Source organism: Leptodactylus fuscus, chromosome 1 (assembly GCF_031893055.1).
Source record: "Leptodactylus fuscus isolate aLepFus1 chromosome 1, aLepFus1.hap2, whole genome shotgun sequence".
Taxonomy (NCBI): domain Eukaryota; kingdom Metazoa; phylum Chordata; class Amphibia; order Anura; family Leptodactylidae; genus Leptodactylus; species Leptodactylus fuscus.
Window position 1 is genome coordinate 43,793,397 of NC_134265.1, and position 17,363 is coordinate 43,810,759.

General features: G+C 43.7%; 1 protein-coding gene across 2 annotated transcripts in view; it reads right to left on the reverse strand.

Moving 5' to 3' along the window:
- Window positions 1–4,804: 4,804 nt before the first annotated feature.
- Window positions 4,805–17,363, reverse strand: part of RAB3C (RAB3C, member RAS oncogene family) — a 151,201-nt gene continuing 138,642 nt past the window's right edge. For both annotated transcript variants that reach the window (XM_075269785.1, XM_075269784.1), the window contains exon 5: window positions 4,805–6,041. In XM_075269785.1, coding sequence (XP_075125886.1) covers window positions 5,854–6,041 — 188 coding nt within the window. In that variant the 3' untranslated portion in view covers window positions 4,805–5,853. The remainder of the gene's footprint in view (window positions 6,042–17,363) is intronic.

The following is a 17,363-nucleotide window of genomic DNA, read 5'->3' on the forward strand; positions in this document are numbered from 1 at the left end:
AATGATTATAACCCAATGGACCTGGCCAATAGACCCTAAAAATGACGCAATTTCTGAATCCATAAATGTTAACTCCCTATGGATAGTTTTCAAGAACAGAGGAACCACAGGTTGAAGACCATTGCTTCATAACGACAATGAAACTTCTCTTCATGAGAAGATGACTTCCTTATTATGGCTAGGTTATCTGTGATAGATTGTCAGGTCAGTATACTGTAAGTATATTGTCTTTGACAAGACCACCATCCCCAGAAAACCACTTTCAGGCTGTGTTCACATCAACCCTCAGTCGCCGTTCGGGGTTTATGACTCCCATCCCGCTTGAAAAAAGCTGAATTAAATGTGGATTTAAGTGGATTGGGTTTCCAAAGAATGGAAACCCCAACGCAGGTGTGAGCTTAACATAAATGAAATGTTTGAGGTCATCTCATAATGGTTTCAGTGAATATAATATAGTATGTAGTCATCCTATGTAAATATCGGAGGATTGTCAGTCACATCATTTCAACATGGACTCCAAATGGGAAACAAAAATTAATTTTTGGCCATAGCTTTGGAGCTAAGTAGCCATATTTGTAATCCACAAGCAAGTAAAACATCTGCATGCCCACCATCTTGGTGATGTAGAGGAGGTCACATTCATCCTGGGGCATCTACTGCTAAGCATTGGCCTGAACCTATTAGAGCTACAGTGCAGATAAAAAGAGAATGACAATGGGGAATGGATGGCAGTGGCGTAACTTTGGGGTGCAGAGGGTGCAGTCCCAGGAGCCTTAGGGGGCTCATAAGCACTGGCATCAGTGTTGAGATTGCAGCTTCCATCTGGCCCGTAAGCCAAGGAGACCCCCAGATTACCCTAACCATACTAAGGTGGATTAAACTCCTTAGCACCCGTAACCATTACTATTAAAAATTTGCTGTAGGGATGAGGTAGGGGGCCCCGGACAAAAGATTGCACCTGGGCCCACAAGACTTTAGTTACGCCACTGGTGCTGGATGGTATTGTTTATCAACATGTTGTTCATCCAATAGACACTCTATATGGGACCACATTGGGTTATTCTTCTTCTATGTCATATTATTTAGTTGTCAAGCGAAAATTCATTTGCAGACAAAAGGTTTAGAGCAGAATGTCAGATCAATTGTCCTGCCTGAGCCCCGGTAGGCAGCTGTCACACTGACAATAGACAAAGAAATTATGGCTTATTATTTTGCATCAGCGTCGTGTCAAGTTAAGAGTCTTTTTTTCCATTGTGACATATACCTTTAGTTGTATTAATTGTTAGAATTTGCCCTGTTTTTTTTTTTTTTCCAAGTTATGAACAGTCACCTAGTGATAAAATGGGACTCACCATACTCTCATATTAACACATTATGGGCCGAAATCTGGCGTCATTTGGAGCAAAAAAACTGTCCAAAATGCTTTGTTCCACATTTATCTAGTATTTTAGACCCTTTTTAAACTTTTTAAATTGTTGACTTGTTCTAGGGACTGAGTTTGTAGAAAGGATGTGACTTAGGAGCTTCACCAACACATACCCAAAAATGTGCCAAAGCTTAGTCCTAATCTAATAATTGATATAAAGTTAGACTAATAATACGACAGATTTATCAGATAGCATTATATGCCTGTCTATTCTAAATCTTCACTGTCTAAAACTTAGATAGCAGTAGTAAATTTGCCCCATTGTGTAATTTAAAAGGAACCAAAGAGAAAATCGTGTCTTTAGTGGTCAACATTGAAACCAACTTCTGACTTAGTTTTACCTAGTTGGTCACTATTAGAGATGAGTGAGTAGTGTTCAATCGAGTAGGTGTTCGATCGAATACTACGGTATTCGAAATACTCGTACTCGATCGAACACTACTAGCTGTTCGAAGTTTAAGGTTCAATGCAGAACCAGCGTTGATTGGCAGAATGCTATACATTCTGCCAATCAACGCTGGTTCTTCTCTTACCTTTAGATGTCTTCTCCGTGCAGCGCCCCCAAGGTGTCTTCCGGCTGGAATTCACTCTGCCTAGGCATCCGGCCTAGGCAGAGCCGACCGCGCATACACAGTCGGCTCTGCCTAGGCCCGATGCCTAGGCAGAGTGAATTCCAGCTGGAAGACGCCGCGGGGTCGCTGCGCCAGGAGAAGACTTCAAGGGGAATCCAGCCCGACCATCACTCATGGACTTGGTAATATATTGTTATCAAATTTTGCATACCCCTGAAACGAGCATTTCCCCTCATAGACTATAATGGGGTTCGAAATCCATTCGAACAGCCGAACAGTGTGCGGCTGTTCGAATCGGATTTCGAACCTCGGACATTTTAGTGTTCGCTCATCTCTAGTCACTATCATAAAAATAGCATTTACTGGTCATACTACATCACCGGCTGGACATAAAGTATCACATCCTCAACTCATGGTAAGGCATCGATGGTTCTATTAACCCTTATCTTTGACTACATTATATAAATCGATTAATTTCGTTTAATAATGGAATCATCGTGTTCTCTCTATTACTCATCGTAGATTCTGTACTAAACACAATTGGGGGATTCATCAAATTCCCAACGACAGAAATCAGCCATATGGGGTAAAAGCCCCTCATTATGGGTATGCAGGGAACATCAATACTTGGCATTTGATAAATCCCCCATTGGATTTAGATACACGGACGATAGAGGAGTAGACTATATTACTAGCGCTGCTATGGTCATCATACAAGCTACCATGAAACAATCTAAACAAACTCTTGCACAGTCACAGTTAATATTTTCTATTTTCAATATTACCTATAATATCTATAATATAGGATATGTTTGCAACACTATTTGCTATACAAAACTATACAGGGTCATAAAGCCTATATTTATACCCTATAGATTCGATGACACTAGTGATAGGACTGCGCCTTCCCGTATTGCCTGTAAGCTAAGCAAATGGGATTACATAAAGCAACAATTAGTTTCGACATCTAGTACTAGAAGACTATGGTATTAGATGCTACAACATGGTACCTGACACTGTCCTAATACTCCCAAAAACCTGCAATATATAAGACACAACACACATAAGTTACCTACTCTGTTGGAAAGTTCATATTTTACATAAATATAATATATTATCCATCTAAAAGAAAAAAAATCATCAGAAATAAGCGTTGCTTCAGTGTGAAAAAAAGGACGAAAAGTAGATGATCTACAATAGCTTTCAATGCTGCGGGAATACAAATATGCTCATATCCGTAAAACCAGACTCCTCCAAAAAGAAGGGAGATCCTCTGGTTCAGTTTGTCTGACGTGAGACAACTTGCCCATGGATCATTGCCTGTAAATAAATCTTATACAAATGCTGACTTTCTATTACCGATGACCCTCTTTAGATCCAAAAAATGGTGAAAAACAAAATAAATATTTTAGATTCGCATTAAAATTCGACGGATCGACAGCCTACTTACCTGTTCTCTTTGGATTTCAATGTCAAGTACTGGATGACCTACAACTGAACACGGAGATGAAGATTCACTTTTATTATTATTTTTTAACACTCTAATGGATGAAGGTCTCGTATTGTAGACCATTTTATATTATGAACCCATATGGGGGTGATGGAGTTGCTAGCTATTCTTGTGTTCTCTGTAAAATGCTATTTTACAATGATTCGGCCTCATTGCAGACATCCATTATTGTATAACATGAGGAATGACGCATAAAAAGAACACGAAATCCAGAAATGAAAGCTAAAAGAACAGAAGAAATATAGTAGCCCTCACTATTGTCACTCTGAAGAATGTTCTTCATGAGCCCGTCACGAAGAGTCTTATAGAAATCCTGCAGAGAACAAAGGTCTTAATCTCCGGCCCGGGCTGCTCCATCTTTGGCAAAAGGGGACATTGCGTAATGGAGGGCACAGCAGGGAGGCTCCTGTATGTCATGTGACTGAGGAGGAAGAGGGGAATATATCTTTATATATCTCTCAGACAATATAGAACCAAGGGAAAGGAAATTACTCATGGAGATGTTGGGAGGTTTTGTTATTTTCTTGAGCCTTTTTTGGGTTTAGTTCTCCTTTGAAGGGATTGTCTCTCGATATAGAAAAAAAACAAAAAAACTTGAGCCACTGTACAACTATAGTAATACATGCCAGTGAATGAATGATTGGACACATGGTTTATGGAAGGACCAGGTCTGGTCTACAAATTTAGTAGTGCGTCTGTTGGAATAAGTCTAATCTGATCAAGGCCACACATACCACAGAGACACCAAGCACCATGCCAGAGATTAATAGGCCATCAATGTTCAGGAAAGCCCTTATAACATTCACCATACAGGCTATACACCTAAGTGTTGGGTTAATATAAGTAGTCATTTACTATTACAATGTTATTTACATGATTTCTCCCATTAACCATTGAAGTGGGCCAACGTAGAAAACTAGAAACCATTGTATTTTGTAGAAGGTCCCTTGCAGACTGCAGCATGTTTTCTTCCAGAATATCAATAGTTTATTGCAGTCATTCAACCCTCTACATTTATAAGCTTTCCTAGGCCTCCTGCGCTAAATGAACCCTAAAGAAGGATGTTGCCATCACTATATACTACAAGGGCATGGATCAGGGAGTAGCTATAGGGGGTGTAGAGGTCACAGTCACTCAGGGGGCTCAGAGGCCTCTCTATAACAGTAAATAGACACCATTATCATAGATAGCACATGGCAAGTGGGGCCTGCGTTACGTATGTTGCATTGTGGCCAAGGAGCTTTCAATTATGCTTCTGGCAGGGATTGTTTTTAGCAGAAAATAGTGTATTTTATAGGTCTTTTGCAGACTGCAGCATGTTTTCTTCCAGAATATCCATTATTTTTTGCATTCATTCGACCCTCTACATTTGTAACCCTTCCCAAGACTCCTGATCTGAATCAACCCCAAAGTATGATGCCACCCTCACCATGTGCTATAATGGGCATTTAGTGTTATTAGTAGAAAACTGAAAAACACGTAATACGTAGATAGTCTCTTGCAGACTGCAGCATGTTTTCTTCCAGAATTTCGCTCTAATTAATCCCTCTGTATTTCTAAGCCTTCCTGAGACTCCTGCACTGAATTAACCTCATGGCATGATGCTGCCACCTCCATGCTCTACAAGGGGCATGGTGCGTTTTTGGTCATGTGCACTTGCCTCTTATATGATGGTTGGAATGATAGTGGGGCATGAAACCTCTAGCCCTGATGTTTTATACCCTGCTTATTCAATTATATTAAATTCCACACCCTGTCCTCTACACTAGGATTCCCGTAAGGTCAAGGGTGGAGCTGATGGAAAGATAGAAATCTTTCCAGCTCTACAGCCCCGTACATGGTGGCAGCATTGAAAACAGCAGAACAAATATGGTTGCTGACGTCTTAAACGAATATTCATTGTAGTAAAACGAACACAATCCAAATAATATGTCTGATTCTTCTAGCATATACCTGAATAATATACATATGCAATTAAAACATCAAAAGTACTGGAGGGGAACAGGACATCGGGTAACATTCAGGAGAAAGTGCCATTCACTCTTGATATAATAATCTTAGAAAAGCGCAGATGTCACCACGTATAAACTCAACAGGAAGAGTGAGGAACATGTAAATTATCAGAGCATACAAAGCCATGTAACTTGCAAACAGCAGGAACATTTATTAGAAGGTCTCAGCCTCCAGGCCACCATTCATCAGCTGACCATACAAAACAAGCCATATTCTTTTCTTTTTAAACAGATACTTAGACAGTAGAAATGTAAAGTGTACGGACCACTTTGTTAATTTTTCTTAAATACTTATTGGCAATTGAACACACTGAAGACGCTTAGATGAAGACATTAACAACCACAGTTAGGCTGCTGTGGAGGGGGCTTGTCTGTCAGTCTTGTGCTCTGCTTTGAAGCCGTGACGGCTGGATCCGTCTCTAAGTTCTCTGACATTTTGTCGCAGATGATATCCACAAGGCGCTCGAATGTCTGCTTCACATTGATGTTATCTTTAGCGCTTGTTTCAAAAAACTCAAAGCCTGAAAGAAAAGGAGAACAATTTATAAAGGTGTCACAGTGAGAAGGGCGGAAGGGAAAGCTACCCTACAAAACACATAAAAAGAGGGTCATGTGTCTATACATCACTGGAAGGATCCCATACACATCAAGTTGGCTGAAATTGTCAATTGCGGTGGTGTCAATTGACTATCTTATCAGTATGGAGGTCTTCCAACTGTAGCAAATTATGTTATGAGAAAGAAAGATTGGACACATCCAGTTTTAATGTCTGTTGGAATGCGCCTCAAAATCCCTCTACAAAAATGACTCCCATTCTTTTCAGGGAGAGATCCTCGCTTTTTTTTTCCCGCTAGTGATTTTTTTCAGCTAATCGGAAAAGGAGCAACATGCCCTATCTTCCCGCAGATTCTGTGGCTGAGTCAGCCGTGACTCGAGACTCCATCCTGATCAGGCCCATTCATTCCGGCCTAATCAGGAGCGGGATGCCAATGCATTGAAACAGCATCCTGTTGCAGCTAGGCATGCAGATAACTCACATAGCGGAAAAGGTTTCCGCTGTGTGAACATGTCAGGTCTCCTAGGAACCTATCTATAATACATAGTGTAGGACACTGTCAGGGCTTCTAGGAACCTATCTATAAAACATAGTGTAGAACACTATCAGGGCTCCTAGGAACCTATCTATAAAACATAGTGTAGAATACTGTCAGGGCTCCTAGGAACCTATCTATAATACACAGTGTATAACACTGTTAGGACTCCTAGGTACCTATCTATAAAACATAGCGTATAACACTGTCAGGACTCCTAGGAACCTATCTATAAAACATAGTGTAGAACACTGTCAGGGCTCCTAGGAACCTATCTATAAAACATAGTGTAGAACACTGTCAGGGCTCCTAGGAACCTATCTATAAAACATAGTGTATAACACTGTCAGGGCTCCAAGGAACCTATCTATAAAACATAGTGTAGAATACTGTCAGGGCTCCTAGGAACCTATCTATAAAACATAGTGTATAACACTGTTAGGACTCCTAGGAACCTATCTATAAAACATAGTGTAGAACACTGTCAGGGCTCCTAGGAACCTATCTATAAAACATAGTGTATAACACTGTTAGGACTCCTAGGAACCTATCTATAAAACATAGTGTAGAACACTGTCAGGGCTCCTAGGAACCTATCTATAAAACATAGTGTAGAATACTGTCAGGGCTCCTAGGAACCTATCTATAATACACAGTGTATAACACTGTCAGGGCTCCTAGGAACCTATCTATAAAACATAGTGTAGAATACTGTCAGGGCTCCTAGGAACCTACCTATAAAACATAGTGTATAACACTGTTAGTGCTCCTAGGAACCTATCTATAAAACATAGTGTAGAACACTGTCAGGGCTCCTAGGAACCTATCTATAAAACACAGTGTATAACACTGTCAGGGCTCCTAGGAACCTATCTATAAAACATAGTGTAGAACACTGTCAGGGCTCCTAGGAACCTATCTATAAAACATAGTGTAGAACACTGTCAGGACTTCTAGGAACCTATCTATAAAACATAGTGTAGAACACTGTCAGGGCTCCTAGGAACCTATCTATAAAACATAGTGTAGAATACTGCCAGGGCTCCTAGGAACCTATCTATAAAACATAGTGTATAACACTGTTAGGACTCCTAGGAACCTATCTATAAAACATAGTGTAGAACACTGTCAGGGCTCCTAGGAACCTATCTATAAAACATAGTGTATAACACTGTTAGGACTCCTAGGAACCTATCTATAAAACACAGTGTAGAACACTGTCAGGGCTCCTAGGAACCTATCTATAAAACATAGTGTAGAATACTGTCAGGGCTCCTAGGAACCTATCTATAATACACAGTGTATAACACTGTCAGGGCTCCTAGGAACCTATCTATAAAACATAGTGTAGAATACTGTCAGGGCTCCTAGGAACCTATCTATAAAACATAGTGTATAACACTGTTAGTGCTCCTAGGAACCTATCTATAAAACATAGTGTAGAACACTGTCAGGGCTCCTAGGAACCTATCTATAAAACACAGTGTAGAACACTGTCAGGGCTCCTAGGAACCTATCTATAAAACATAGTGTAGAACACTGTCAGGGCTCCTAGGAACCTATCTATAAAACATAGTGTAGAATACTGTCAGGGCTCCTAGGAACCTATCTATAATACACAGTGTATAACACTGTTAGGACTCCTAGGTACCTATCTATAAAACATAGCGTATAACACTGTCAGGACTCCTAGGAACCTATCTATAAAACATAGTGTAGAACACTGTCAGGGCTCCTAGGAACCTATCTATAAAACATAGTGTAGAACACTGTCAGGGCTCCTAGGAACCTATCTATAAAACATAGTGTATAACACTGTCAGGGCTCCAAGGAACCTATCTATAAAACATAGTGTAGAACACTGTCAGGGCTCCTAGGAACCTATCTATAAAAAATAGTGTATAACACTGTTAGGACTCCTAGGAACCTATCTATAAAACATAGTGTAGAACACTGTCAGGGCTCCTAGGAACCTATCTATAAAACATAGTGTAGAACACTGTCAGGGCTCCTAGGAACCTATCTATAAAACATAGTGTATAACACTGTCAGGGCTCCAAGGAACCTATCTATAAAACATAGTGTAGAATACTGTCAGGGCTCCTAGGAACCTATCTATAAAACATAGTGTATAACACTGTTAGGACTCCTAGGAACCTATCTATAAAACATAGTGTAGAACACTGTCAGGGCTCCTAGGAACCTATCTATAAAACATAGTGTAGAACACTGTCAGGGCTCCTAGGAACCTATCTATAAAAAATAGTGTATAACACTGTTAGGACTCCTAGGAACCTATCTATAAAACATAGTGTAGAACACTGTCAGGGCTCCTAGGAACCTATCTATAAAACATAGTGTAGAATACTGTCAGGGCTCCTAGGAACCTATCTATAATACACAGTGTATAACACTGTCAGGGCTCCTAGGAACCTATCTATAAAACATAGTGTAGAATACTGTCAGGGCTCCTAGGAACCTATCTATAAAACATAGTATATAACACTATTAGTGCTCCTAGGAACCTATCTATAAAACATAGTGTAGAACACTGTCAGGGCTCCTAGGAACCTATCTATAAAACACAGTGTAGAACACTGTCAGGGCTCCTAGGAACCTATCTATAAAACATAGTGTAGAACACTGTCAGGGCTCCTAGGAACCTATCTATAAAACATAGTGTAGAACACTGTCAGGACTTCTAGGAACCTATCTATAAAACATAGTGTAGAACACTGTCAGGGCTCCTAGGAACCTATCTATAAAACATAGTGTAGAATACTGTCAGGGCTCCTAGGAACCTATCTATAAAACATAGTGTATAACACTGTTAGGACTCCTAGGAACCTATCTATAAAACACAGTGTAGAACACTGTCAGGGCTCCTAGGAACCTATCTATAAAACATAGTGTAGAATACTGTCAGGGCTCCTAGGAACCTATCTATAATACACAGTGTATAACACTGTCAGGGCTCCTAGGAACCTATCTATAAAACATAGTGTAGAATACTGTCAGGGCTCCTAGGAACCTATCTATAAAACATAGTGTATAACACTGTTAGTGCTCCTAGGAACCTATCTATAAAACATAGTGTAGAACACTGTCAGGGCTCCTAGGAACCTATCTATAAAACACAGTGTAGAACACTGTCAGGGCTCCTAGGAACCTATCTATAAAACATAGTGTAGAACACTGTCAGGACTCCTAGGAACCTATCTATAAAACATAGTGTAGAACACTGTCAGGGCTCCTAGGAACCTATCTATAAAACATAGTGTAGAATACTGTCAGGGCTCCTAGGAACCTATACATAAAACATAGTGTAGAACACTGTCAGGGCTCCTAGGAACCTATCTATAAAACATAGTGTAGAACACTGTCAGGGCTCCTAGGAACCTATCTATAAAACATAGTGTAGAACACTGTCAGGGCTCCTAGGAACCTATCTATAAAACATAGTGTAGAACACTGTCAGGGCTCCTAGGAACCTATCTATAAAACATAGTGTAGAACACTGTCAGATTTCCTAGGAACCTATCTATAAAACATAGTGTAGAACACTGTCAGGACTCCTAGGAACCTATCTATAAAACATAGTGTAGAACACTGTCAGGGCTCCTAGGAACCTATCTATAAAACATAGTGTATGATACTATCAGGGATCCTAGTAACCAATTTCTAGCTCCTATAGGCAAACAATGCCAAATTTATATCAAAGAGACAAGGTAAGGGGGAGTTCACACGGTGTAAAGTGGCACGCAATCTGGCACGTATATGCGTGTCAGCAGTTTGTGCGCTCAAAAAGATCCCATTGATTTCAATGGGAGTTATGATCGTATACGGCGCGTAATTTTGCCGTGTCTGCGGCTGGATGCCAGTGAAGTGCACGGGTTTTCAGTCGTGGCTACCTGGTTTTTGGATCGGAACCTGAGACGGCCTCTGCCTCAAGTTCTGATCCAATAAACCCTGTGTGAACTTACCCTAACTATTGAACTTTTTAAACAAATGTATGTGCTCCATATTGTCATTTCACATCCTTATAGGCCTTAGTGCTCTAGTTTTCTAAAATAGGGGAAACTAGTCCTGTCTCAAGTTTTGTCTGGTTTGGCTCCCTCCGAGGATTTGCCACTTTCATACAGTATTTATTACTTTCGCCAGTAACAAACACCTATAAAAAAAATAATTGAGTAACCATGGCAAATTAAGCATAAAAATCGTACAACTTTATCAATATCCATTTTCCCAGTAACAGCCCATTCACCACGACCACTAAGCTTTTTTTTTTTTTTTCAAACAGCAACTTTATTTACCGTATATACTCGAGTATAAGCCGAATTTTTCAGCACAGTTTTTGTGCTGAAAACTCCCCCTCGGTTTATACTCGAGTCATCAAAAAAAAAAAAATATATATATAATTTATTTTTTTTTAGGAGGAGGGGACTATGACCAGCCGCAATATCAATGTATAGAATCTCCCATAAAATAGTGAGAAAAAAAAGAAGCTTTAAAAAATAAATAAAAAAAAATAAGAGTTCTAAATCCCTCCTTTCCCTAGGATACATATAAAAGTAGAGAATTACTGTGACACACAAACACATTAGGTATCCCTGTGTCTGAAAGTGCCCGGTCTACTGAATATAGGGGATCTGCAGGGCTCCTGTCCTGTCGGGAAGGGGTTAATAGGAGCACTGCAGATACTTTATATTCAGCCAGGCTGAGTTCCAAGTGGGGGGAAAAACCCAGTTCTCAGGGAAGGGGCAGACAGACAACCAAAACACCCCCTCCCCTTCTCCAGCACCCAGCAACTACTGCACCCAAAAACTACGACCATTTTAATTTTTGAAATTTTCCAGTAGCTGCTGCATTTCCCCCCTCGGCTTATACTCGAGTCAATAAGTTTTCCCAGTTTTTTGTGGTAAAATTTGGGTCGGCTTATACTCGAGTATATACGGTAGATTGTTTATACCATAAATTGCAAAAGTCTCTTGTTAAATCACTTATATTACTATTGAGCCCTGACAACTTAATTTATCTCTCGTGTGCCTTTAGGAAACATGTAAAATGTCATTTTAAATGTTTCAGCAGTGACCTTTTCTTCGCAATTCATCCATATACAGAACCTGCAGTTGGTGGAAAACAAGTGGAGAGACAGTCTCTGCCAACAAAAGCTTGTAAATCTTACACAATTGTCATACAATAGGTCCTTGCTGGTGGCTCCCCTCCTAATGTACTTACACTCCTTACTTGGCCAAGTATGCAAGTGTTTTCAGAAGGGACAGGCGAGTAAACTGTGGTCAGACACCTCTAATAGTGCCTTATTTCCCTTGAGAACTAAAGGATCGGGCACTGACATTTAAAGGGGTTGTCTAGTTTTAGACCAATATTAAGGTTCACGGTTTTCTAGATCTCTGCTTTCGGTCATTCATGTTGCTTAATTCCAGTGAATAAAAATCAAACCATGGTCATGTGACAATCGGTCCATGGTCGTGTGATATACGGTCCATGATCATGTGATATACAGCCCTGTGTCAACCTGTGTGTTTATCACATGACTGATTTTTTGAACAAAAAGTTTGAACAACTTTTTGTTATACATACAAGATTTGTCTGTCAATATTGGTCTGAAACTGGACAACCCCTTTAACTTACCAGATCCATCATTTCCCCAGCTGTCATTGGAGGCCCCTGTACACATTAGACCAGATCTGGGCAAAGCCCGGCCCTCTGACTGATTCAGACTGGCCCGCACAGCTTGACTAGGGAGGCGTGTCTAGGGGCGTGTCTTAGTGCCAGCAGGACAGTGCAGGAAGATGGAGACATGTGGTGTGTGTCATAAGGTACTGGCAGGGGTGAACCTGCCCCTTTCGCCGCCCGAGGCGAAGTGCAGAAAGCCACCACCACCCGCTGGGGAGGGGGCGGATCGGGGGTGTGGCTTAGCAGAGGGGGCGGGGCAGAGGGGCGGGGCTTAGCACCGTTCGCCGGCAGAGAGCAGGCCCGGAGACTGCCTGCGCTCTGCCTGAGCGTGCGGGGAGGCTGCTGGAGCAGCGCTGCTCCAGTGGCCTCCACAAACCACCGCTCCGTGCTAAGCCAGTCCAGGACAGCTTGTCCTGGACTGGCTTAGGTTAGCAAAAATGCCGCCCTCCCTGAGGCCCTGGCATAGCGCCGCCTGAAGCGCTCGCTTCAGGTCACCTCATGGGAGGTGCGGCACTGGGTACTGGGGAATGTAAGATGCAGGGGTGAGAGTGTCTGTCTGTCTGTATGTATGTATGTATGTCTGTCTATATGTGTCTGTCTGTCTATCTATATGTGTCTGTCTGTCTATATGTGTCTATCTATATGTGTCTGTCTGTCTATATGTGTCTGTCTATATGTGTCTGTCTGTATATATGTGTCTGTCTATATGTGTCTCTATGAGTCTGTGTCTATATGTGTCTATATGTGTCTGTCTGTCTATATGTGTCTGTCTGTCTATAACCTGTCCACAAGGCTCTCCATAATGCCGCACCTCCCTACATTTCCTCCCTCATCTCTGTCTACCGCCCAACCCGTACTCTCCGTTCACTCAATGACCTAACACTTACATCCTCTATTATCAGAACCTCCCACACTCGTGTACAAGACTTCTCCCGAGCTGCACCACTTCTCTGGAATGCTCTACCCCGGACAATCAGATTAACTCCCAATTTCTACAGTTTCAAATGCAAACTAAAGACGCATCTTTGCAGACAGGCCTATCACAATGTCTAACGTAAACCCTTAACCCTCCTCTGTTCCCGCTCCCACATTTCCCCACATGATATGATGTCATCTCATGCTAACTCCATAGGTCCAAGCTCCATCCACATGTTAAAGGACACGACTGTTGATGGCTCATAAAGTCTTATGTTTATGCAATGACAGTCACCTCTATTACAAAAGGGTCTGACCAGGGGCCACACGGTGGCTCAGTGGTTAGCACTAGAGATGAGCGAACACTAAAATGTTCGAGGTTCGAAATTCGATTCGAACAGCCGCTCAATGTTCGTGTGTTCGAACGGGTTTCGAACCCCATTATAGTCTATGGGGAACAGATACTCGTTAAGGGGGAAACCCAAATCCGTGTCTGGAGGGTCACCAAGTCCACTATGACACCCCAGGAAATGATGCCAACACCTCTGGAATGACACTGGGACAGCAGGGGAAGCATGCCTGGGGGCATCTAACACACCAAAGACCCTCTATTACCCCAACATCACTGCCTAACAACTACACACTTTACACATTCAAAAAAACCTCTATCAAAGTGGGAAAATACCTGGAAACCTTCTTTACTCCCCAAATGGATGGACACAAACCCCAATTTAAGCTCAACAAACAGTAACAACCACCCCTTTAAATCACGTTCCCCATGACAACCACAAATGGAATAGGCAATGGGAATTCCAAAAGCCCTCACCCTTAACTGTCATTTTGAGTGTGTGTGTGTGTGTGTGTGTGTGTGTGTGTGTGTGTGTGTGTGTGTGTGTGTGTGTGTGATGTGGTAAGACCTTCCAAAATTCACTTTTCTAGCCCTTAACATGAGCCCTTCCAAACAAAGTTACATGACCTTAAGCTGAGCTACCAGCAGAGATTGAGGCCCTTGGCATGAGTAGAGCCTTGCACCAGCAGTGTTTTTGGCACTTAGGGTGAGTTGAGCCTTGTACCAGCGTGTGTCCCTTAACATCAGGCGGGCCCTAAGTTCTGCGCTTTGCACAAAAGTTCCACATTAACTAGGCTGAATGGTACAAAGATTAGTAGGCCCGAGAACCAGGAACAGGTCTTGCAATGGCTGTCGGATAACGCTTAAAGCACATTGTCCACCAGCCAGTCAGCCTCTACCTCCTCTTACCCAACAGTCTTGTCCTCCTTCCACCCAAAATTCCCAATCTTCTCAGAACAATAACCCCAACTGTCCCTGCTCCCCAGAGCTGTTCTCCCTTCCTTTGACTGTACCGCAACCTGCCCCTCCATTTCGCGATTCCACGGACCTAACAGACGAGTATCTGTGTCCAGATGCTCAAACACTAGAGTCTCCTCCATTCCATCTCCGGTCGATTTGGTGGCGGATGACCAGCAACCCACCCTCATCGACGACGATGAGACGCAGTTGCTGTCAGGGCAGCCAGTTGACATGCGCATTGTTCAGGAGGAGGAGGCGAGACAGGAGTTGGAAGAGGAGGTGGTGGACGACGAGGACACCGACCCCACCTGGACAAGGCAGATGTCAAGCTGGGAAAGTAGTGTGGATGTTGAGGCAGGTGCAGCACCAAAAAGGGTAGCTAGAGGCAGAGACATGTCCAGAGGCAGAGGTCAGCTGCTTTGCCGAAGCCAGGCCAGACCCGGAATGTCCGAAGATGTTCCCTTTTGTACCCAGCCCAGAAAAACTCCCCCATCGAGGGCACGTTTCTTGAAGGTGTAGAGTTTTTTCAAGGAATGCGCCGAGGACAGATATAGTGTCGTCTACACAATTTGCCTCTCGAAATCGAGTAGGGGCCCTGAGAAGAGCAACCTGTCCACCACTTCAATGCACCGTCATTTGGAATCCAAGCAATGGAATCAGTGGCAGGCAGCAACGGCAGGACAAACGTCGCCCGCCGTTCATGCCACTGCCTCTGCTCACAGTGCTGGCGATGCACTCCAGAGGACGAGCCAGGACATCACTTCATCTGCCTCCGCCACTTTGTTGACTTCTCCCTCATCCTCCCCTGTTTCTGTCTTATCTCCTTCTCCTGCACCATCAAAGGCACCATCAGGCGCTTCTTTACAACAACCCACCATCTCTCAGACATTGGAGCGCCGGCAGAAATACACCGCTAACCACCCACCCACGCAAGCCTAGAACGCCAACATCGCTAAACTGCTGGCCCAGGAGAGGTTGGCGTTCCGGCTTGTTGAAACTCCCGCCTTCCCGGACCTGATGGCAACTGTGGCACCTCACTATGCCGTCCCTAGCCGTCTCAACTTCTCCCGGTGTGGCGTCCCCGCCTTGCACCAGCACGTGTCACTCAACATCAGGTGGGCCCTTAGTTCCGCGCTTTGCTGCAAGGTCCACTTGACCACCGACACTTGGACAAGCGCCTGTGGTCAGGGATGCTGCAGTGCTTATCTTTAATGACAGGCAGGGTGAATGTGGTGGAGTCTGTTCCCCGGGTGCAAACTGGGGTGGCCTATCTCCTCTCCCAGGCCAAAATTCATGGCAGGAGTAGACTGAAACCCTACGACGCTGCAACCTCCACCACAGCTACTAGCGGCAAACGCTAAAACACTGGTGTGGGGAGACGTCAGCAGGCGGTGCTGAAGCTCATCAGCTTGGGGGACAGACAGCACAGTGCCTCCGAGGTCAGGGATGCCATCCTGGCTGAGATGGCATTTTTTTTTCCCTGCTACACCTGGGGCCTGGCATTTTTACGCCTGTGATAATGGCTGGAACCTGGTAGCGGCTCTGGAGCTTGCCAGCCTCCAACACGTTCCATGTTTGGCCCACGTCTAACCTAGTGGTGCAAAGTTTTTTAAAAACATACCCAAATGTACCGAAGCTACTGTTGAAAATGCGGCGCTTGTGCGCCCACTTTTGCAAGTGCACAGGAGTCGCTGCTAGCCTAAAAACACTCTAGCAAGGCCTACATCTGTCCAAACACAGGCTGTTGTCCGTCATTCACACACGCTGAAACCCTACAATACCATATCTTGAGCAGGGTGTGTGAGCTGCACAGACCTTTGATGGAGTTCCATCTACAAAACCCAAGGGTTCCTCAAAGTCAGCAACCAAAGTTTCTGCACCATGAGTTTCCAGGGGTGGCAGAGTTATGGCTAGGGGAAGAGGCATGGATAGGGATGATGTCTAGGGGCAAAAGCAGTGTGGATGTGGAGGCAAGCTAAGCAGGAAAAACTGGGGGTACAAGCTAAGGCATGGACTGGGGTGATGTCTAGGGGCAAAAGCAGTGTGGATGTGGAGGCAAGCTAAGCAGGAAAAACTGGGGATACAAGCTAAGGCATGGACTGGGGTGATGTCTAGGGGCAAAAGCAGTGTGGATGTGGAGGCAAGCTAAGCAGGAAAAACTGGGGGTACAAGCTAAGGCATGGACTGGGGTGATGTCTAGGGGCAAAAGCAGTGTGGATTTGGAGGCAAGCAAAGCAGGGAAAATGGTGGCTAGAGGCAAAGGGATGTCCATAGGCAGCAAGGGCAAAGATGCAAAACTCTCCCGTTTCAAGAATTTTCCTGACTTGTTTCCCCACAAAACATTCCTGGGAGGAGGGCTGAAACACCACCCTCCTCCTCCTCCGCTGTTAGATTTACCCCAGCTACGAGCTGAAAACGCTGCAACACTGGTGTGGGGAGACGTCAGCAGGCTGGGCTGAAGCTCATCAGCTTGGGAGACGGACAGCACACTGCCTCTGAGGTCAGGGATGCCATCCTGGATGAGATGGCAATTTGTTTATCCCCGCTGCCCCTGGGGCCAGGTTTTTTAGCTTGTTGGAGGGCTCTGGAGCTTGCCAGCCTCCAACACGTTCCATGCCTGGCCCACATGTTCAATGTAGTGGTGCAATGATCTTTAAAAACATACCCCAAATTAGCTGAGCTAAGGGTGAAAGTGCGGCACTTGGACACCCACTTTCCCAAGTCTACAGTACCTGGAGCTAGCCGCAATACACTCCAGCAAGGCCTACATCTGCCTGAAGCACCTACTGTTGTGCGAGGTCACCACACGCTCTAACCCTAGATACCGTATG